The 22,429-nt window shown below is 32.1% G+C and overlaps 4 protein-coding genes across 5 annotated transcripts; 2 read left to right on the forward strand and 2 right to left on the reverse strand.

Moving 5' to 3' along the window:
• The first annotated feature begins 1,397 nt into the window (after window positions 1-1,397).
• LOC101213808 (F-box protein At1g67340) lies at window positions 1,398-3,368 on the forward strand. Its single transcript, XM_004135277.3, has 3 exons — window positions 1,398-1,824; window positions 1,917-2,079; window positions 2,249-3,368. The coding sequence occupies exons 1-3, from the start codon at window positions 1,574-1,576 to the stop codon at window positions 2,981-2,983; spliced, it is 1,149 nt and encodes a 382-aa protein (XP_004135325.1). The 5' UTR covers window positions 1,398-1,573; the 3' UTR covers window positions 2,984-3,368.
• A 3,263-nt stretch (window positions 3,369-6,631) lies between these two features.
• On the forward strand, window positions 6,632-8,389 carry LOC101213251. Its single transcript, XM_011657259.2, has 3 exons — window positions 6,632-6,663; window positions 7,010-7,307; window positions 8,078-8,389. The coding sequence occupies exon 2, from the start codon at window positions 7,023-7,025 to the stop codon at window positions 7,296-7,298; it is 276 nt and encodes a 91-aa protein (XP_011655561.1). The 5' UTR covers window positions 6,632-6,663; window positions 7,010-7,022; the 3' UTR covers window positions 7,299-7,307; window positions 8,078-8,389.
• A 1,381-nt stretch (window positions 8,390-9,770) lies between these two features.
• On the reverse strand, window positions 9,771-11,527 carry LOC101212846 (REF/SRPP-like protein At1g67360). Of its 2 annotated transcripts, none has more exons than XM_004135272.3 (3): window positions 11,368-11,527; window positions 11,002-11,232; window positions 9,771-10,516 (listed from the first exon to the last, which is right to left on the reverse strand). In XM_004135272.3, exons 2-3 carry the CDS (start codon window positions 11,230-11,232, stop codon window positions 10,007-10,009), a joined length of 741 nt encoding a protein of 246 aa, XP_004135320.1. In that variant the 5' UTR covers window positions 11,368-11,527; the 3' UTR covers window positions 9,771-10,006. The 2 variants fall into 2 exon arrangements, with proteins under 2 accessions (XP_004135320.1, XP_004135321.1); XM_004135273.3 differs by having other exon boundaries at window positions 11,002-11,268; window positions 11,368-11,517.
• A 5,811-nt stretch (window positions 11,528-17,338) lies between these two features.
• On the reverse strand, window positions 17,339-21,115 carry LOC101212611 (cytochrome P450 78A5). Its single transcript, XM_004135271.3, has 2 exons — window positions 19,205-21,115; window positions 17,339-18,158 (listed from the first exon to the last, which is right to left on the reverse strand). The coding sequence occupies exons 1-2, from the start codon at window positions 20,117-20,119 to the stop codon at window positions 17,556-17,558; spliced, it is 1,518 nt and encodes a 505-aa protein (XP_004135319.1). The 5' UTR covers window positions 20,120-21,115; the 3' UTR covers window positions 17,339-17,555.
• Between the last annotated feature and the right edge of the window lie 1,314 nt (window positions 21,116-22,429).

Raw genomic sequence — 22,429 nt, forward strand, 5'->3', positions numbered from 1 at the left:
CTTTTTCTAATATTTTAGTTAAAAATTAAATATTTTTACTTTTGAAACACATATTTTGAAACATGTTAGACGTATTTAAATAATACGTATAATTAAAATTTTGGACTATGTACGTAAATTAATAATGTATCACATTAAGTTATTTTATTAAATTGGACACATTATATCATCTATTTAAGTAAGACTTAATATTTCTAGTTGAGTATGAATTAAATAGGTAAAAGCACGAATTTAATGAAAGTCGTAATTGAATTAGTATATAAACAAACTTAGAGTCATAGTCATTTATATATCAAAATAACGAGCATTTAGTATTTCTTGTATTTCAACAAATAAAGATCCAACTAGTGGCATTTAGAGTTTTAGTTGAGGAAGACAATAGTCATTTTATAGCCATAATCAATTACTTGGAATAAAATCTAATATGTAATGTATTCTATTTAACCGGAATGATCTTAGGTTAACCAAATAACCTTATAGTAAGACGTTAAAAGAGTGTGAGAAGCGTGGTCGATCTTTCTCGGTTTCTTGTTTTGGAATTAGAATTTTCAAATACAGAACTAATTCCTCAAAACAACTTTCTAAATAGTTGAAAAACGATGGTTAGAAAAATATTTGAATTCCACAAATAGATGGGAATGGAAAAACAATTATCAGGATGTTTTGTTTACTACAACCGTTGGAGAAATTTTCATCTCAAGACACCTCATTTTTTTCTTAAAAATAGTCCCATTCTTCTTCGATCTAGAAGCACTTTTCTTTCTCGATTTTGTTTTGTTGAAGTACTAATTTTAACACACATATAAAATTAGTATAATTAAAAAGAACGAACTTACCAAATTAAAGACTCAATTTCAACTTCCTGTTGACTCACCTACACGTTGGGAAAAAAAATAACGGAGTGTTAAAATCTTAGGAAAATAAACCTAAAAAATTAAGGACTATTACTAGTAGCTTTGACTCATTCTAATTGCACAACGACTTACTTTTTCTTCCTTATTCCTTGAATTAAACTAATCCAAATATTACAAAAATAATCCATTTCTAAAATATAGCCCTAAAGTTTATATAATAATATGAGTTCGACCCGTAAAATTTTACCATTAGAATAAAAAATAAGTACATTCTTACGACTTTGATACTGTAGGTCATTTATAAATTAATGGTTGGTGTTATGTAGCCAAATTTTGGGATGAAGTATGCAAACAATCTAAGTTTGAGAAGTTAATTTGAAAATAGAATAGTTGGGGGTATAATTGTAATTAGAGTGGGTTATTTTTGCGAATTGCAAAATAAGAAAAAAAGAGGCATAAATTTTTGGAGTTAGTGACAGCTGGGTATTCAATATTTTAGGATGGTTAAAGGGTAAGTTATACTTGAAAGGGGTGTGGTGGTGGTGGGAGTGTTATAGTTTGGTCTAACTATATAAAGCTTGGCATTTGCTTTTTGGGTTTTACCCTAAAGGAAGGAAGAGAGAAAAAAAACAAAGAAATTGGTGGATTTAATAAGAGGGAACAGCCACAAACAAAAGAGGCTGAAACAAGAATCATCATCTTCTTCATCATCCTCCTCCATGAGAACTCGAACAGGTCTATCTTATCCTCCACTTCAACCTACAGCCTTTGCTTCCGGCAACCGGAAAAGAAAACACCATGTTGCAGCCGACCGACCCTTTTGCCGCAAAAGAAACAAGCTCTCTTACCACATCAAAACACCCACCTCCGATTTGTTCGATTCTTTGCCGGACGACCTCGTCATTACTATTCTCTCTAATCTCAGCTCCGCCGCTTCTTCCCCCTCCGATTTCATCAATATCTTACTAACGTAATTCCTTTTCCTTTTTTAATTTAGGGTTTTTTTTAGTGTGATGGGTTGGATTTTAATTTGTTTTTTTGTTTGTTTTTTGTTGGTTTCAGATGCAAGAGATTAAACAATTTAGGACTTAATCCCATGGTTCTATCAAGAGCTTCTCAGAAGACTTTCGCAATTAGGGCAAAGAATTGGACGGAATCCGCTCACCGGTTCCTGAAACAGTGCTCAGATGCCGGAAATGTCGAGGCCTGTTATACACTTGGCATGGTGAGTTTTTAATTTTATATATTCTTTTAATTTATGCGGATTTGTTTCGTTTTATTATTATTTTTTATTCTAATCCCATTTTGAAAGGTATAAACATTCCTTTTCCGTTTTCTGATTTTAATGATTTTAATAACTGATAAGCGATTCGCGCATTCATTTTTTTATTCAGATTCGTTTCTACTGTTTGCAAAATCGTGGTAGCGGAGCTTCGTTAATGGCGAAGGCGGCGATTTGTTCGCACGCGCCGGCTCTTTACTCACTCGCCGTCATTCAGTTCAATGGTAGCGGCGGATCCAAGAACGACAAGGACCTCCGCGCCGGAGTCGCACTTTGCGCACGTGCAGCGTTTCTCGGCCACATCGACGCCCTTAGAGAGCTTGGCCATTGCCTTCAAGACGGTTACGGAGTTCGCCAAAACATAACGGAAGGTCGTCGGTTTCTCGTTCAGGCCAACGCGCGTGAACTCGCCGCCGTGCTTTCCTCCGAGGCGGCTTCCTCCGTTGCCGCATCGCGCTCGTGCCTCACGTGGAACACTCAACCTCCTCACCACCGGCACGTCACCGGCTCGGGATGTCCCTTGTTAAGTGATTTCGGTTGCAATATTCCGGCACCGGAGGCTCATCCGGCAAGTCAGTTTTTAGCCGAATGGTTCGAGGCACGTGGGGGGTCGCCCGGGAATGGGCTGAGGCTATGTTCGCACGTGGGGTGTGGACGTCCAGAAACGAGACGACATGAGTTCCGTCGGTGTTCCGTTTGTGGTGCTGTTAATTACTGCTCACGTGCGTGTCAGGCGCTTGATTGGAAACTCCGCCATAAAATCGATTGTGCTCCGGTGGAACGTTGGCTTGATGATAACGGTGACGGTATGGACGATGTGGCCGATGATATCATGGACGAAAGTTAAAATGAGAAATTTTTAAAACGTTAGTTGACGGTGACGAGTGCTGTTTATAAACGTTGGCGGCTTCTCGTAATTTTAGTCGAAGAGACGTAAAAGTAAAGGGAGAGAATAAAAAAAGAAAGAAGAAAAGAAAAAAAAGAACGGCCAATTTTCCTTTTAAGATATTAAATTTATCTTATAACGATGGCAATGGAATCGGCGCGGCGGGGCTGTTAATGGCCTTTTTTGTGTACAGGGTGGCGGTGCGTTTTTATTTATTTTTTCAATGTGGAGAAACCGGTGGGTTAATTTTTGTACTATAGAGGAATCAGTATTTTACCACCAACTCCCTCTTGTTTTCGTTCATTTTAATTTTTAAATTAACCATTCCTATTTTTTATTTCTTTTATTTTAGCTTACTCTCTTTCCTTTTGATCAGATCACATCAATAATTACCTCTATTTAACGTATCTATTTATTTTTTATTTTTCTCTTTTTTTTTTCCCTAACTTGGAAAATTGTAGAAATAGCACCTCAATTTTTTTATTTTAGTGATTATTAACTAATAATTAAACGGAGTTTAAAATTAATGAATTTTGATATACTTCTGTAAAAAAAATATTACTACGCGCTGAATATTTTCCCCTTAAAATCGTTTTACAAAATATTTAAAATATATGTATATGGTAAAATTCAATTAAGTTTCTATTTTTCTAATTTGTAATTCTTTCTAGAGTTGGACTTTCTTGAAAATACCATGAGCAATTATGTTAGATCTTTATTAAATATTATGCAATCTAAATTACTGTACATAACTCTGTTTTTTTAAAGAAAAAATTGGGATTATATTCAAATCATCACTCCTCAGTCTAAAAAGTTAAAGTCTATGTTGATCTTCATCTAAAATGCACATTGAAAGAAACGATTAAGAATTATGAGTATTATTTATTTGGGAAATATACGGTTGGTTTCCAGTAAACAATGAGACGGCACCGTTTTATTTGGAATTAGCAATGGCTAAAATGGTTCGTATAATGATGCACGAAAATTTGAAATGTTTCAACGTCAAAGGAAAGGGTGCATTTCCCATTTAATGCATTGGTACTGATTTAGCATGAAATTTGAAAGAAAGTGCATTTATTACAAAAAATTTATCTTCTTTTCTTTTGAAAATAAAACGTAAGTATACAGATTTAGAGGATTTTATGGAACAATAATTGAGAATGTAAAGAAAAAGGCTTTGGATTAAAATGTAAAGATGGAATAGAATAATGGATGGAAAGGGGCAGTGTCTTTCGGCAATTTCAAAGTAAAAACGGGATCGCAAGAATCAAGGGTTTGTCATAAAAAGGCATAGAGCTCACTGGAATTGTGCAAGTGAATATGAACAATAATATTAGGTAATCACAAAATTCGCTTTCTCATTCATTATAAAAATCATTTTTTATACTATTAATTTTCATAAAATTAATTGTTTGTATTCTTTAAAATTTATAACGATCTTGTCCATCTCATCAAATCTAGTGTTCAAATATGTATAAATAACGATAAATTAAGTAAGAGAATATGATAGATTGAAAAACCGAATCGATCGATCAATACTAATCGAATTAAAGGTAGTAATCGAAGATATGATTGGTCGGTGATGGGTTGGAAAAATTCAAACTAATCGATAACATTTTTAAAAAGATTTCAAAGGCTTAAAACGATTTAAACTAACCAATTGACCAACTGCCAAAAGTTGGTCGACTATAGCCGACCAATACTCAACTTAAAACTAGGTAAAGGCTCCACCTTCCATAATTGCTACAAGATTTGAAAGTAGGAAGATCCAAATTGTAAGGAATCAAAGTGGGTTTTAATTTTTCTTTTAAGTATATATATATATATAAGAAATTGTTGTAGTTTACTTTGTAATAGTCAAAAAGGGAAAGGAGAAGTGGAGAGGGCCAACATTTTCAAGTGGTAGACAAAGGTTGTTTGAGGCTTAGTTATTGGTCTTCAAAAAGGTTCCCAATACATTCACAAGCCAATAGTACTCATAATAATAATAATGATGATAATAAATTATGGGTATAAAAGAGGTAATTAGAGTAGGTACAATTTGAAAATGGCAATGGAATCCTTGACCTATAAATCTTAATTTTATGAGCAAAAATGAAAACCAAATCCTTTCACTTTGCCTTTTTATTTGATGGCCCATTCTTTGTAGACTTCACCTTTTGATTAGCTTAGCTAATGCATCATGTTCATACCTCTTTTTTAATACACATTCATTTTATTGGTTATGATATGTTAGTAATATAATATATATATTTGCAACATAAAGAATCCAATCATAGACTTTTAAAAGGGCATATTAGCTTATGCTTAAAGTGTTATGTATTTATAATCACTACCAGGGAACATTTTTAAATTCTTTTTGTATTAACCAAACAAAGAAAAGAAAAAGAAAATTATAAACCTAAAGGGAAAGGTAAATAGTAGTTTGCTTGTATGAAAGACGTATATATCTTAATCTTTTGTGGTTTAGAATGATACGTGTTTGGAATTTTAGATACCTCACCTTTATTTAGACAACCTTATTTATCTTTTCGGAATATATTTTTGGTTGATATTGATAAATACTTTATCTATTTTATGCTCTTTAATTTACATTGTGTTTAAGAATATTCTTTTTCGCAAAACAAAAGAGGCCAAAAGAGGGTAAGAAAATAGAGTACTGTATCTTAAATACGGATTGACCCAAACATTAAAAGTTTAGACGAGAGCAAATTTGATATAATATTTTACACTCTCTCTCACAAGTTCTTTCAATTTATTGCCACGAGGTTTGCGGATAAATGTGTTTCTCGAAGTTACATTTGTGTTGATAGTGATTTGATGCGATACGGTTCAGTCTTTAGTACTTCATTATTTAATTCTCTTTTAGTTGAATATGTAAGCTTGATGTATAGAAGTGTGGTGTTCTTGAAATTTGAGACTTGGAAGAGAGTCATGTTCTTGAAATTGGAGTATGAGAAGAAAGCTTGTATCTTTATAAGAACTTTTAGTCTTCGATTGTGGTTAGACAATTTTACACTCCAAAAAGCCTAAAAAGAATGGACCAACAAGTGAAAATGAATATCAACTAGGGATGAAATATAGTATTGTAGAAGATTGAAGACACAACGTCTGTGTTCTACCTACTCTTTGTAAAATCGTGGGTAGAGACAAGTTTTTGTGAAATAAAACATTATATATATGAAAATAGAGAAAGTTAAAAAAGTATAAAGTTCACCCTCAGTGCATGCTCAACTGATAGCTATATATACACTGAGAAGAAGAGATTTCGATTCAAATCTCTCACCCCAAGGTTGTACTCAACATCAGTATCTAAAAATGTTAATTTAAACCGCACATCCAAAACTTTTGAGATTCTTCGGCATCTATTAATTAAATGGGCCATGGGCCTGTTCTTAACGAACGCATTAGAGGCCGGAGCTAGTGGAAGAGTGAGTGTAATTGGGCCTTTGGGCCTTAAATACATTGAAGTTGGGCCTTTGGGCCTGAAATACATTGAAATTGGGCTTTGTTATGTTTCCGACTGTGAAAAACAATGGGAAATTAGATGGATTTTGTTCATTCTTCGAGTTCATTTTCTCCCGCGGGTGAACTTCAGTTTACTGAGGAAGAAATCTCAATTCCTGCAATCGACTTTCGAGGTAAGCTTTCGATTGATGTTCGTTTCTTATCGCATTCTCAATTGCCTTTTTCCAATTGAATTGAGAGAGATGTTCTTCAATATTTTTGCAATTTTCGTGTTTTATTAAACTTAGGGCTTTTTCTTGAGAATTTCTCGATCCGGTTTGTTTCTTAGATTATTTCCGAAATAAAAAATTTAGGAAGGAGAAAGGAGATTTCAAGATCCTTATTGTCGCCAATGAACTGAGTTTCTGAATCACCTGGATTTAGTCTCATGATCGAACTGTTTTCTTAGGTTTTCTTGAGCTGAAGCCACGAATTTCGAGTTTTATTGTATGTTCTTTGTTTAATTTGTTAATTTATCAGGAATATATTAGAAATGAAGTTCATTATGGAGTTTGCTGAGGATTTGGTATTGAGACTTATGGAGGATCCAAAAGAGAGAGATCGCAGATTCAGAGAGCATATTTATGCGATCAAGGATCGGTGCCAAAAGACAAAGGAGATGTGGAGCTATCCTCTTCGTCCTTATGGATTTTGGACGTTTGACCGCCACAATTCTCAGCTGAAGTGGGACCCACAAATTAGTCAAGTTCCTGGTAGGAGGGATCCTTATGATGATATGCTTCAGGACTTCAACAATAGCTCAAAGTGATTTGTGAAGGTACTGTTTCTTATGCTTTTTCATATACAATTTGATTCCTATAAAACTGTTCGAAACTTGAATCCTTTTGTTGAGCATTTTTTGCACGGCTGACCCAGTCTTAGAATAATATGGAATGACCGGTCCTAAAAATCAACGAATATGTTACAAAGCACTTTACTGCTTCGAACTTCTAAAATCAGTTGCAGTAGACCACCCTTCCCCGTTGTTCATTTGCAGTAGAGGGCGCCGTGCTCCATCACTGCCTAAAAGATGAGACTTTAGAGCCTCTCAGGATTCTATTTAATTTAAACTAGTCGTGATGACAGTTGAAAACCAATGATCCTGAGTTGTCCTCCATTGTGAAATCACAGCAGAAGCTCTCTAAAGCATTAATATTTTAGAAATTACGATAGGCTTTAAAATCCAACTGGGTTCTGCCATATTTTCGCAGTGTTTGGGTATCAGCGTGGGGGGTTTCTTTGAAAGAAATTGTGATGCTCATGAACTTTGTATTAGCCATCTGATTGTTTCATGTTGTTCCTAACCTAAGCAGAATGACATCGATAATTCTTTACTGGTTTTTAGGATTTGTTCATTGTGCATTGATGCCTCTACTTCTAAGATTTGGTCGTGTATACAAAAATTGCTTCTGTTGATGAGCTAACTCAGTTAGTCAGAGTTCTTATAATCTTATCATACCCTATAAGTAGGAAAAGGGATTATTTGAGTTTGGGAGAGAGATACCTCTAGTTAAATCCCCCTGATGTGGTTGTTGAAATACTATGCAGAATATTTGCAAGACCTCAATAATTCGGTGGTGGAAGCGGGGAAGCTCTCAAGCAATTTGTTTGAACGTTTGTTTATTGCTTTTTAATTTCTCGTGCTGTTAAGGAAGCACTTTGTGGGTTTGTATTGTCAAACAGAGATTTTGGTGCTGGAATAAACATTTTTAGCTCATAAGACTAAAAATTTCAAGTTGGTGAATTTGAGAAACCGATACCATCATTTTGTATTAGTGTTTTAAGTATACATCACTTGGAATTTCTTCTTATAGTTGATATTGATATCAAATGTTATTCATGGAGTTCTTGGTGGATTAATTCCTGATAATTTTTCGTGGAAGCCATCAAAGTAGTTGAAGCTAAGGTAATCTTAAGCCGAGCAGTGGGCTTTTGGAAATTGTACATGCTTTTCTCCTATTTTCTTTACTCTAGTTTTCATCTTTTTCAAGATTTTTTTTTTTCAATATTTGGCCGAGCTTTATATTTGATAGCCGTTTTGCTTTTTGGAATTTGGATTTGGTTTTTGAAAATTAAGTCTATTTTTCTTAATTTCTTATAATAATTTTCATGTTTGTCAAGTATAGTTATTAAATTCTTAGTTAATTATTTTTAATAGAAAAAAAACTTTAAAAATCTTTTTGTTCCTAACAAAATTTGCCTTGTAAAATAGGTGGATAAAAAGGGTGAAAAATATTGGGGGAAGGAATACTTGTAGGCTTAGTTTTCAGCAACTAAAAATAGCTATCAGATGTGATTTTTTTAATAAAAAAATTCGGTTTTTAAACAGAGAAAATGACTAAATTAACAATGTATGGGAATATTTTTAAAAGAAGAGGCTAATTATAAAATATAACAAAATTCATCCCATTCTTTTTAATTTTATATTTTTTTGTAAACAATACCATTTTTTTTCAAAATTTATATTTACCCAAAATCAAGAGTATTGAATTTTTTGTTATTGTTTTAAAATAAATCTTTTATTTAACTATTATTCTTAAAAAATCTATTCTAAAATTTTATTTTGTTTTTTAAATTTAGTATAATATCAAATATTTCCAATATGAGCTTCGCAAAAAAAATCCGAAAAAAATCATCTGAAATTTTGTTTGAAATGTCACCCTTTTATGTATGTATTCGGTTTTCTCTCTTTTTTTTTTCACTAGAAGAAAATTGATTTATTAGTAGATTTTATATTCTAATTAATTTATATATACACATAAAATGTCATCACTCATGCATTACTACCGTTGAGATTTATTGTCAAATTACATTTAAACCATTCTATACCCATATAATAATATAACATATGCTTTAATTATAAGCTATTAAAATACTTTCCTCAATCCTTTTCAAAAAAAAGAAAAAAAAAATGATTCCCTCAAAGTTGGGCTCCAACTACTTCCCTCTATTGAATTTCGTTGGACTGTGTAATCACCCCAAAGCATATATATCTTCATCCATCGTTGTATTGTACTCGTTCACTAATATCACTCCTGTTCTAGAAACAGAGAGAAACAGTAAGCACTCTCAACTAATTTTGCTAATTTTGCTAATTTTGCCTCTTGTTAGCAGAGACTTGCTCAAGCTATTCGTTTGAAGGAAAGTACACGAATTTCCCTCCCTTCCAAAACATACCTTTTCATATTTAAATGGCATTTTCCATACAGATTTTCGATGCCAAAATCGAATCACTCAAAGATGCTATGAATGGTATGTGCCTTTAGAACCATGGAACCTGAAAAGCAAGCATGCCGTTCTAAAACTTCACTTGTTCACTTGATATACACACATCACATGAGTTTTCCATAACAACATCATCAAATCCCATTCATTTACAGCCTTCTAAGGCTCCAACATTGTTGTGCTCCTACATCACGAATCATACAATCTTGCAAACCACACGATTGGCTAATCCAACAAACTAATCCCCAGTTTCTAATTGGGACCTGCAGCAACCGAAGCCGAGTCCGAATCAGAATCAGAATCGGAACCTGCTTCGTGCTTGGATGGAGCTTGTTCAGGAGTATTAGGAGATGTCTCTTCTTTCTTCTTTGACTCGTCCTGCTTAAATGCCTTAGCTATCTCACTCACGGGAACCTCGGGACAATAGTCGAAGACATGGTAACCCTTCTGCCTCAATTCTTTCACCTTGCTGTTGTAACTCTCCAACCACTGAGCTGTAGTCGGCACTGCCATGTCTGCGAACTTGTGGAACGATGGAAGCCGGTTGAGTCCTGCCCAAATCTTCACTCCTTGGTCTAGAACCAACTGCTTGTACTCATTTGCTGCATAGTGAAACGCTGCGCGTGGTCCGCCGGTTTGGAACTCGTTCACAAGTTGTTGTCCAGTTCTAGCAGCTTTTTGGATGAAATGCTGAGTAATTTGAGCGGCTTGTTTTGCTAGAGGAGGTGCACGCTTATCAAATTCATGTGTAGCTTTGTCGACCTGCAACACATTCATTCCACACCACAATTAAAAGTGTCCATTTCAGCTAGAAAATCTGTACTGTAGACTCTAATAGTCCTTTGAAGAAATTACGAAGAAACTCAGGCGTTTCATCTTCTCTAACTTGTTACGAACAAACTCTCATAGTTATCCTTACTCTCAAACAGATTTCGATGCATCTTTTTCCTGAATTGATCGTTGAAACTCAAGTTTCTAACAGGTAAGAACATATACGAATTGTAATTCAATTGGCCGGTTAAAGAAATGGAGACACTTGATTTATAGTTACATTCATTTCAAGAGAATACGGTTTATAGATAAATCTAATCAGAAAGCAATGCATCTCTATCCAATCAAACACAAGCCAGCCAACCGACAATCGTCCGTACAATCGATTAAATCATAAGATACTAAATTGATCCAAGAAAGCCATCTTAAGATCTAAAGAAAGTCCAAAGGATTAGAGAAGAAAAACAAAAAATTACCTTGCCGTCAAGAAAAACTAGAACATCATCAGGAGCGATTCGAAGCTTCTCATAAGCCGGAGTTACAACAGTGTTAACAGCACTCTCCACACTTTCAACCGCAGATCTCAAAGGTCCAGAGTTCTGCTTCGCATAATCGTACAGATTCGTAACACAAACAATCGTTTGAATCAAAGCAACCCTTACAAAACCTAGATGCTTCAACTCCAAATTCTGGCTTTCACTCTCCATCTGTCAAAACACCCAATCGATCACAAACAGTAAATCCTTGCACAGACAAATAAATAATAAGAACAATAATATAAGGAATTAAGAACAAAAAAATTGAACAGAACAAAGATTGAACAACAATCAACTAAATCTTACAGTGATTTTAGTCTTCGAGAAATGGGATTTTGTAGTAATTTCCTTTCCTTTCCTTTCCTTTCCTTTCCTGTTGGGCTCTCTAAAAGATATCGAAGATCATAACGGGTTTGTAGTCTTTATATAAAGGAAATGGAAGGATCCAAGGGCTGAGATGAAAAGAGGGAGAAAAGGTGGGTCCGGTGATAAAATAGTTATTGAGGAGAATCTTTTTATTTTTCTTGGGCGAAGGAAAGTGATAGAGTGGGTCACCCATAAGGAATGGGAAGAGAGCCAATTTTTTTTGTTCATGTGATTCTATTCCATATTCTAGTGAGCCCTTAGATCTTTCCAGAAAGGACACGTGGCTATTCATGACATGCCCATCCCCACCCCCCCCCCAAATCTCTCTCCTTTCTTTCCACTATAGAATCCTAAGTTATTTAATTAACTTTATACCATTTTATGATATCACGTTTATGACTAATAACATTAAGTAATCCAGATTCTTTTTTAAATAATTTTTTTTGTCAAATTACTTACTTTTCATATAACACTCTTATTGGATGCTATTTGATATAAGCTTTGAAGTTGGAGGTAAAAGGTTGGACCATTCATCCTTATAATTATAATTGTTTGTGTTGAAAACTTAGATATTTATTTTTATCCTTAAAATAAAATAAAAGGATGGGTAGTAGATTAATAAATAAAATAATTGAATTTAAAATATCAATATATATTTATATATAACAAATATAACAAAATGTCTATTCTAAATAGGTTATAATATTCTATTAGTAATAAATGATAGACTTTGTTTTATTTGTAATTTTTAAAAAATGTTATCTAAAATTTATTGAAAATATGTGAATTTGATCATTTTTCACAAAAACAAGCTATGTTTTTTAACTCGCGAGAGCCTCTACTTTTTAAGATGGGGTTAGGTTGGGAGATTTGGAAGAAAATTTAAGATAAGATTAGGTTAGGAGATTCGAAAGAAAAGCAATGAACAAAAAAAGGATAGCCATGTACTTGTTTAGTCGTTTAGGATTATAGTATTGTAAACAAAAGAAGAGTTATATAATATATGTTGTTAGCCTTACAATTTGTATTTAATAGAAAAGTGTTGGTCGGTTACGTTATTGGAGGCTTGAATTTGTCATTATTTGTGGCTAATTCTATTTCTAACCTAATTCAGTTTTTTCACTCATTTGATTTTTATATTTAACTGATTTACAAAATTAATAATATTACTGAAAAACTATATACTTAAAAAATAATACATATAAAAATATTCATGTTATCGATAAGACTTATAGTAATATTACTTAAAAATCATCCCATCATGCATACTGCTAGGGAGTGCAGTATTTTTAAGGACAATGTAACATTAGCTTTTAAATTAAATGTCTGCATTATATACCTTTGTCTAATAGATTAAAATTTTTAATTTTTGGTGTAGTCGAACTCGTGAAAAATAAATAAAAGTTATATTTAAATTTTCTTCGTTGTAAGTTTTCTAAATCGGAGTTTCCTACTTGTAAACCAATGTTTATATATATACACCTAGGTTTTTTCCTTTTATTTTTTTATTTAAGTTTGAATCCAACATGTTTACCATGGTTTCCAAAGTTTTTGTCATATGTTTTTCGCGATTGATATTTATTTATACTTCAAATTAATATTTCATTTATTTTAAAAATTTTCATTTATGTTATTTCATATCCTAGTTGGAAAAAAAAAACCACCTCTAAATTGATATCTCAAAAATATGTTAAAATTCAATTAGTAATATATTAGGAATATAGATATACATCATTTCTAACGTGACTTTTGTATGTGTTTACAAATATACATTAAATACATTGTTATATTTATAAGACAATGTATTTTAAAATTTATTGCTCAAATATACTTTTCTTTCTTTTAAAAAAATCAAATATAATTCATTTATATTTTTGCAAAAGTCTCTTCCCTTTATTGCTATAATTTCGAACGGCTTCCCAAATTTTGCTATTGTGTGGCTTACTGACATGAATAACCCGCTATGTTGATATGGGCTAGGCCCATTTATGTTTTGGACTTCTCTACTTGACACAAAGATGAAAAAAGCCCATTGGTAAAGTTCAATGCTCTATTATTGACAGTATTCCCATCTGGTCCATGAATCACAAAGAACTCTTTTGATGTTTGGGCTAGGCCCATTAACAGTTTGGACCAACTCTATTACAAATGTGAAAGAGGAACGATAATTGATTAACAATTAAAGACGTGTTTGTTTTCATGAAAGCGTAATTTATTTTGAAACGTGGAATCATATGAATGTGGAAGGTAATAAGATAATGCAAAGTAAATATTCATTGTAATCAAATTGATATCTGAGTAAACGTTTTTAAAAAACGATGTTTACCATTGTGATTGATGTCTATTACAATTGATATATCAATAAATTCTCATTATATTTACACCAAACTTTATTATAAATCTGTAAAGTCAATCAAAGTGTAAAACAAAGTTTAGCAAAAATCTATCTCTATACTCCAACTACCCATTCAAAGAATTTTGTCAGCATCTTTAATTGGTTTATAATACTACTATTATTGTAGTGTTTTTAGGGCATTGTTTTAAATATTAAAATGGTTAGGAAAAATATTTACAAATCTTGCAACTATCACTTGAAATTCATTTGGATAATTTGAAAATTCATATAGTTGTTTCTCTAAACTAAGATTGTGTTAAAAATTTGAAAAGATTACATAACATTTATGCCTATGGTGTACCTATATTTTGTAAGATGTACACATAATCTTCGAAACAATCAATAAATAAGAAAAAGTTAATTTTTAATTAATTATCGTGATCGATCTTGTTTGAGATAAACCAAAAAAACTAGTATAACTTATTTTTAAGAATGTGCTATTTGAAAAGCGAAAACTTAAGTGTTAATTCTAACAATTTTAATTTAAAAGAAAAAAAAAACTAAAACCAAAAACTCTTCTTCATCGATTTTACATTTCGTGTGTAAAAACAATTAACCAATAGTTATCAAATGAAACCTAAATAGATATTAAATGGATACAGAAAATTAAAAGTTAATATGAACCATAAAAAAGAATTAAACAAAAACGAAACATGTCCCTGTTGTACTAAATTAAATGAAACAAAAAGATCAAGCCATAAAAGTTTATGATTATAGGTAAACAATTTCTTATCAACGTAAAAACACGTGTGTACCTTTAATCTTACGATTTGGTTCTCAAATTGAATCGTTTTACATTATGCTCTTCCTTTTCTCTTGACATAATCGAGAGAAAGAAAGATTTAGATCGAATTTCAAAACATATAACTCGAGAGCAATTATATATATATAATTCAATTTTAAGTACCTACCATTGTACACATATCTACCACAAAGTTGAAGAAAGATTATTATTATTAAAAAAAAGAAAGAAAGAAGAATCAAATCAAAAGAATTTTACTTTTGAAAAAGAGAGCATATTTAGGAAGCACAATGCCGCAGTAGTTTAGATATTTTGATCATTCTTAGTGATCCAAATACACTATAAATCAACAAGAGAGAGCGATTGTGTGTGGCAATGGGCAAATCATGCAACTTAAAACAAATTCTTTCAAAATTTAATTCCTATACTTTCAAAAGTTACAACTTAAATGTCCAAAATGATCTATTCTATACTCTATGCTCGAGAATTTTTTGGAATAATGATTTAATTTTTTAATCTTAATTTAAAGATTTTATGTTTGTTAACACTTATTTACCTATAAATTATTGTTATTTTTATCGATGTTTTTTCAAAAAACCAAATTAAGTTTTAAAAATAAAAAATAATAGTATTTTTTTAATTGAAAATTTTGTTTTATTTTATAAATATTTTACATCATTTTTCTATATTTAAAAATGTAAGTTATTTTGTATATTTTAATTTGACAAAAAAAATCAAATATATTAAATAAATATGTTTAATTTTTAAAAATCAAATAATAATTATTACAAAAATATGAATTTTAGTCTCTAAATTTTAAATTATAATCTTAAAAGAAAAAAAAAAGCACTTTTCTAAAATCATTTTCATATAAACTATCTTAATAAAAACTCAATTCTAAAATATTTTAATTAATAAAAATCCATTTACTAAATTTAATACATGAAAAGATAAACCAAACGTATAACAAATTTAAAGTCTAATAAGAGAAAACTCAGTTTGCATAGACTACATGTTATCAAAGACTTCTTATGACAAATAATTCACAAAACTCTCTACCGTATGTACAAATGAACTACTAAAAGAAAAAAAAAATCATAATATTTTGTTAAATGTTATACTTTGGACAATTTAATTTAATTTAATTTGATTTGATTGAATTGGGAGAGGAAGAAAAAGGTGTAGAGAGAGAGCCAATAAGAAAAGAACAGCAGCAAAATTGGGAAGAGGAAAATGGTGGGATCCAGTTCAATGAAAGGAAAGATATATGGACTTATGACTACTTGACCATATCATTACCATTTCACTTTCTTCTTTGTTTAATAAAGTTATCTACCTTTTTTTGCTGTTTCCAAACAAAATCCATTACTTAGATCCCTTCCCCTCCTCATCCTCCTCATCCCATTTTCCATCCTATTTCTTTCTTTTAATTATAATAAATAATAATAAAAGAAAAGCCTAAACTTTTGGGGTTACCATTTCTCTTTCTATTTAATTTAACCCCATCTCATGTTTATCCACTCAATCTCCCATAATTTGGTTCCAATTTTAATTGATTGTGTTTGTGTGCTTAAAGCTACTTTAATCAAATATTAGTATAATAACATCCTCCATTCACACAACAACATCTTCCTTCTCTCAATTCATTCATTAATAAACATAATGTTTCAACATAAAAAATAAATAGGGCTGATGATGAAGATGACACTCTCACAAAGAATGAAGCACTTTAATATTCTAACCTTTTCTTGTAGAGATTATGAGAGCATGAAAAAGGAACCATATAGATGGATAGTTTTTGTGTGTGTGTGTGTATGTGTGTGCATTTTTTCTCTTATTCTAGGTTGTCATTAAAGAATCAATTTGTTGTAGTGCATTGTACTGAATTCATGTAAGTTTAATTTGAGTTTGTTAATTAATTCTTACAATACTATAATATATGATAGCAAGTCTAAATAGTTTTTATATATTACTTGTGTAAATTTTTAATCATTAAATGGTTGATAGTCAAATCATTTCTCTTTAATAAATATGGTAGAGTGAAGCAGTTTTAATTGCTATATATGTTATTTTTATTCGTAACTTGGATTTTTCTCCTATTTACTATTCATTTAAGATTGTGTTTGCATCTTAAATAAAAATATCTTTCTCATTTCATGTTTTAATTACTTATTAATGTTGCAAGATATAGTTGGTGGAAGTGAAATGCTTTTTCGTTGTTGTCATTTTTTGCAATGTTGACGATGATCAATCTTGAATCAAGAGATGAATGCATTTATTTATACAATATTTTAATAATTGCAATAACAAAAAAGTGTTCTCCAAAGATTGAGTGAGTCGACAACAAAAGACAAAGTGGATTACTTAAATCCAATCCAACAAAAGTGCTTTGTCAATTACTAAAGACAAGTGAAGACAAGTGATTATTCTTTGAAGTATTATGGCAGAAGCAAAGAAGTATATTTCGATATATCTGTTTATTGAAAATACAATTAAAGTCCTACATCAGTTAAATAAAATGATGATCATAAATTTATAAGTGAGGATAATTATCTAAATCCGTATAACATCTTTTGAGATAAAACCAAAACCAAAAGTAAAGTCGTGTGGATTTACATAAAAGAAACGATATTACCATTTATATAGTTGATTCGAGTGTCCAATAATAAGTTACTACTTGATAATTTTTTTATTATAATATTTATAGAGAAAATACCCCATATATGATATATTGTTATAATTAGGTAAACATGAGCATTATGGGATTAATATTCTTTTGGAAAAAAGGAAAAATAACACTATTTCATAATTCACTTTAACACTTAATCATCAATTATGATCACAACTACATATCCATCCTTCCCTTTTGTTTCTTAATTATCATAAACACAAACCATTATTAATAAATTTACACGACAATTAATCTACATTCCATGAGGTTTCTATCGCAGTAAATTTCCTCATTTTTACTAACTTAAAAATCCAATTCACTCATCGACCAACCACACAACATTTCAAAGGCTTCTTCATTTCAAGTGATAACTTCAAACACTCTGACAAATTAACCGACTTAGTGGATGAACATGGAGTCCATCTAAATCGGTGCAGAAAATTGGCTAGCCATAGGTGCACAGTGGCTAAACCCAAAGCCCTACCTGGACACGCCCTTCGCCCAGCCCCAAATGGCGCCAACCTCAAGTCCGAACCCATGATCGACATGTCATTTTCAATGAACCGTTCTGGCTTAAATGTCCATGGGTCTTTCCATATCGACGGGTCGTGGGCTATGGCCCACATGTTCACCATCGCCGTTGTGCCAGCTGGGATCAAGATCTTGTCCACATGGACATCGTGGATTGCCAACCGGGCCCACGAGAGTAATGGCCCCGGAGGATGTAGACGAAGAACCTCTTTCACTATTGCTTGGAGGTAGGGAAGGTTCGGTATGTCGGAATCACACACGTGCCTATTGCACCCGACGCACGTGTCAATCTCGTTCTGAGCTTTGGCTTGGATATCTGGGTGTAATATCATTCTCGCCATTATCCATTCTAGGAGTATTGCTATAGTGTCGGTTCCACGAAATATCATTTCCTGCATGAAATTTTTCACTAATATAGTTTATATTAATGTAGCAAACCTTATTATATGTATAAAATAAACTATAATTTATGTCCATTTTTGGTCAGTGGCTAATGTGCGATATTATGTGGTCAATTAAGCAATCATTTTTTTGTATTTTTTTTTCTTTTCTGAGGGATGGATACATATTATGATGATTATATCCGAATCTTGTAAAGCTTATAAAACTTTACTGAAAAAAGAATTTCATAATAGTCAAACATAAAAGAAGAATAAAGAAGTATGGGCTGGACCCATAAGAGATGGCAACAAGAAGACTGCTGATTCAACAATCAGCACACATATAAATGTGTTTATATATATATAAAGTAACATACATAAAAGGAGGAATAATATTTGTTCATTTTCATGCATGGCCATCAACAAATATTCCACAGCAAGGCATATATGTCTTCCGATTAATTACATGTATTTTTCTTTTGTTATTTTTTAAATATAGTAAAATAAATCAAAATATTTATAAAATATTATCATATATCTAGGTCAATATAGATCATTATTTGTATTTATCATAAGATAGTTATTTTGATATTTTTAAAAATATTTTTAGAGGTTTTATTATTTAAAATAATATATATATATATATATAATATGATAACTATCCAAATTACTTTAAATATTATCATGAATATAACCCACAATCAGTAAATTGTTCTCGTTTTAGAAAAATATTACTGTAACAACAAACATGTAAATAACAAATATTTTGTTATCGATAAAAATAAATAAATTATCACTGACCTAAAAAAAAATAGCATATAATATGGAAAAAACAAAAAGCATATAATGGAAGCATCCTCTTTTAAACAGATTTGACTAAAATATACCACCTTGTCACTCAAGGAACTTGTTAGAACATCTAAACTCAACAAGAAAAGACTAAATTATAAATTATTTTCATCTGATATATTTTAAAAATAATTTAAGTTAATAGCTTTCTTTTTCATCTACATAACAATGAATATATGAGAGAGAGATAAGAGTAAGAAATATGTTACCCATAAAACAGCCACCATATCTGAATCACTCAACTGATCCTCCTTTGGCAAAGTTAGCAAAGTAGTAAGAAAATCATTATGAAACTCAGTATTTTCTCTTTTTCTCTCTTCAACGATCTGTCCAATTACCACATTAACCCTGCCCGCCAATTCATTGCACCTTCGTTTCACTCCACTAAAATCCAAAAAGCTGACCGGAAAATAATCTTCCCAATTGAACATCGCTATCAATTCATACCCTTCTCTCACCATATCACTCAGCTCTCCCTTCCTTCCCATCCCCATACCACTCCCGAACACACTCTCTATTATGTTCTTCAAAGAATGCTTCTGCAGCACTTCTCTCAGCCTCACCACCCCCTCACTTGCCATATTTCCCGACAGCTCTGCCACCATTTCATCCGCCACCTCCCTACGGAGCCCCTCCAGGTCGGAGATTTTCCGTGGGGAAAACATGTGGTTGGCTGCAATTCGTCGAAGATTGCGCCAATAAGCCCCATTTGGAGCAAAGCCAATGGCTCTCTCGAACATCATGAGCCTAGCCGATTGCTTGACCGGTCGGTCGGAGAAAGCTGACCCACAGAGAATCTGTTTGGCCGTGTCAGGGTGGCTACTTATGATGGCCCGAGTAGCGCCCATGCTAAAGGACATGAGGCGTGTGGCTTTGAAGGAGTGAGCAATGGTAGCAAGATTCCGGTGAGCAAGTGGCCCCATTTGTGGAAGCGTGCCAAGGAGTGGCCAACCAGAGGGTCCAGGGAGGTTGACAGAGAAGCGGTGGTGATTACGCCACGCAAATCCACCGGGGATGAGCCAGTAGTTGAGAGAGAAGGCGAGGAGAGAGCAGAAGAGGAAATTGAGGAGGCTGAAAGGGAAGAGCAGTGAGATGGTGAGGGTGGCTAGAACAAGGAGCTTCATTTTTTTTTTCCCTTCAAGTTGTGGATTGGAGAAAAGGTATTGGAGTGCATGGGAATTCAGGTGTAGTGTGGTTTATATAGTACGTGGGTAGTGATTCTGGTTAAGGCTGCGGTTAATATTCTCCTAACTCTAGTTAAGCTTTTGGCCATAGATTTCGCTTTCATGTTGCTACTATTTTGTTTATTCTTTGAAAGTGTAAGTATTCTCTATCGATATGAATGGAAGAACTTTCTTTATCTCTAAGAAAAATGAACATAGCTCAACTAACATATGGATGTATTAATGACGAAGATGTATGTGATCCGAATCTCCTACTTTCCATTATATACCAAAAAAAAGTCAAAGATTCAATCATTTGCTCTACAGTGTGATATAATTCTAAAAATAAAGAAAAAAAGCCGAACCTAATTAGTTAAGGCCATAACAATAAGAGCCAATGGTCAGAATCATCTCCTTATTCCTATGTTACACAAGTTCAACTATGTTGCCCTACTCTATTAGCAACGGTTTTAGAAATGAATATAATCCCTTGTAGAGTATGAAGATTTAATTTAGACCTTTGACTTAAAAAAAGTACAATGGAATGACTAATACTCACTTTGGTGAACAAATAACCCTTGAAATAATAGAATTCTACATAAATGAACCCTCTAAGTATAAGAATTCCCACAATATCATTATTACAGATATTACATGGGGCTGAAATCACCATCAACAATTCAATTGGTTCGTGTTAAAGTTTTTCATACATTATTGAGAAAAAGTTTATACCACTAAACTAAACTAAAATGGAAAATGACATTATATGGATATGGAAAAAAACATAAAAACATGGAGCCATTTTATTATATTGAAAAGCAAAAAAAGGAAAAAAAGGAGAGCTCATATTGTGGAAAAGCAACTAAGATAGTGGAGACATACCACCATTTAATACAGCCAAGGCCAAGGGAAAACAGTTCGAAGCATACCAGTGTTTTTGGAAAACCCAGAATTTACCTAATGTTGCATCGGAATTTTATGTTAAAATAATTCAAAGCTGAAATGGGGAAAAAAATAAAACACAAAAAACAAAAGAAAGGCTTTAAAAACCAGAGAGTTGTCCATGTGACATCACTATTATTTCTTCTTTTTCAGCACAAAGCATCTTCAGACATTGCTTTTTCTCTTTAATATTTGTATGGTTTCTTTTGAAAATAAATCTTGTCAGTGTGTGACATGTCCATGAATTATATGCCGAATAATCTCCATAGACCCACAGGTAAAAGTTTGATTAGTTGTGACGCCTCCATAACAGATATAGACACCCTACTAAATCGAATGCACCTAATTCTTTTTTTCAGCAAAAATTTAATATCATATCATCTAAGATTTTCCTCACTTATAGACTTGAAATGTGAATAAGACTTAAACATGTAAAAATCTATAGAGGAAATAAATAGAACACAACCTCCAAGACTACCCTTATTTTGATACTATGGTAAATCATCAATTGATCTAAAAACTTAGTCATATCATTCGATACCGACCACACGATAGAAAATAATTTTAAGAAGAAAAAAAATTTGCTAGTTGGACTACTCGATCGAAATGCAAAAAACCAGTGCATCAAAATGCATGCAGGTGTTTTCAGGATTGTATCTAATAATCAGTCCTTTGTAGAAAAAAAAATAAAATAACAATAATTCTAATAAAACTTATATTTAGTTGTCGACAACAATCAAATACGTGGTACCTTCCACCGTCCTACTTGTTTTTTTGTTTTATTGTTTTCATGAAAGGAGGTCAAATCGAAAGAGAAAAAAAATTGTATTCAACTTTTTAAATTGATCAACTTCGGGCAAAGGAAATAATGTATTGTAAAAAACAAAATATGCAGTGATAAAGATAAAGAAACATCTAATTAATTGGTCAACTCCCTTTCCCTTCGAGATGAGAGGATTCTTCATGATTCATGTGTTAGGATGTCTTCCTAGTTTAGTTCTTTTATAAAATAGGTCTTTAACATTAATAATTTGAAACAAATTCAACCAAATGATATAAATATATACAAAATGGGATGTTTTGATGGTATGGTATGTCTTTCAATATGTTAAAATAAAAAAATAATAATAATAACAATAATATGAGTTTAGTGTCTAAATTTTCAAATTTGTAACTAAAATGTCAGTAACTATTTAAGAAAACACGAAAGAAGGGCAGCTTTGGAGTTAAATGCTTGTGGGTTATCTAATGGGGTTCTAACACCTGGATATGACAAAATGTCTGTGTTTGGAATAAGAGATTTGAAAATTTGGATTTATGATGCTCTGT

This window comes from Cucumis sativus, chromosome 5 (assembly GCF_000004075.3).
Source record: "Cucumis sativus cultivar 9930 chromosome 5, Cucumber_9930_V3, whole genome shotgun sequence".
NCBI lineage: Eukaryota > Viridiplantae > Streptophyta > Magnoliopsida > Cucurbitales > Cucurbitaceae > Cucumis > Cucumis sativus.

Excerpts from the sequence above, each read along its gene's own strand:
- LOC101213808 (XM_004135277.3), top strand. The coding sequence starts at position 1,574 with ATGAGAACTCGAACAGGTCTATCTTATCCTCCACTTCAACCTACAGCC. Across the intron at positions 1,825-1,916 it reads TTCATCAATATCTTACTAAC|ATGCAAGAGATTAAACAATT; the intron begins GTAATTCCTTTT and ends TGTTGGTTTCAG. Across the intron at positions 2,080-2,248 it reads CCTGTTATACACTTGGCATG|ATTCGTTTCTACTGTTTGCA; the intron begins GTGAGTTTTTAA and ends TTTTTTATTCAG.
- LOC101213251 (XM_011657259.2), top strand. The coding sequence starts at position 7,023 with ATGAAGTTCATTATGGAGTTTGCTGAGGATTTGGTATTGAGACTTATG.
- LOC101212846 (XM_004135272.3), bottom strand. The coding sequence starts at position 11,232 with ATGGAGAGTGAAAGCCAGAATTTGGAGTTGAAGCATCTAGGTTTTGTA. Across the intron at positions 10,517-11,001 it reads TAGTTTTTCTTGACGGCAAG|GTCGACAAAGCTACACATGA; the intron begins GTAATTTTTTGT and ends AATGTGTTGCAG.
- LOC101212611 (XM_004135271.3), bottom strand. The coding sequence starts at position 20,119 with ATGAAGCTCCTTGTTCTAGCCACCCTCACCATCTCACTGCTCTTCCCT. Across the intron at positions 18,159-19,204 it reads ATATGGTGGCTGTTTTATGG|GAAATGATATTTCGTGGAAC; the intron begins GTAACATATTTC and ends AATTTCATGCAG.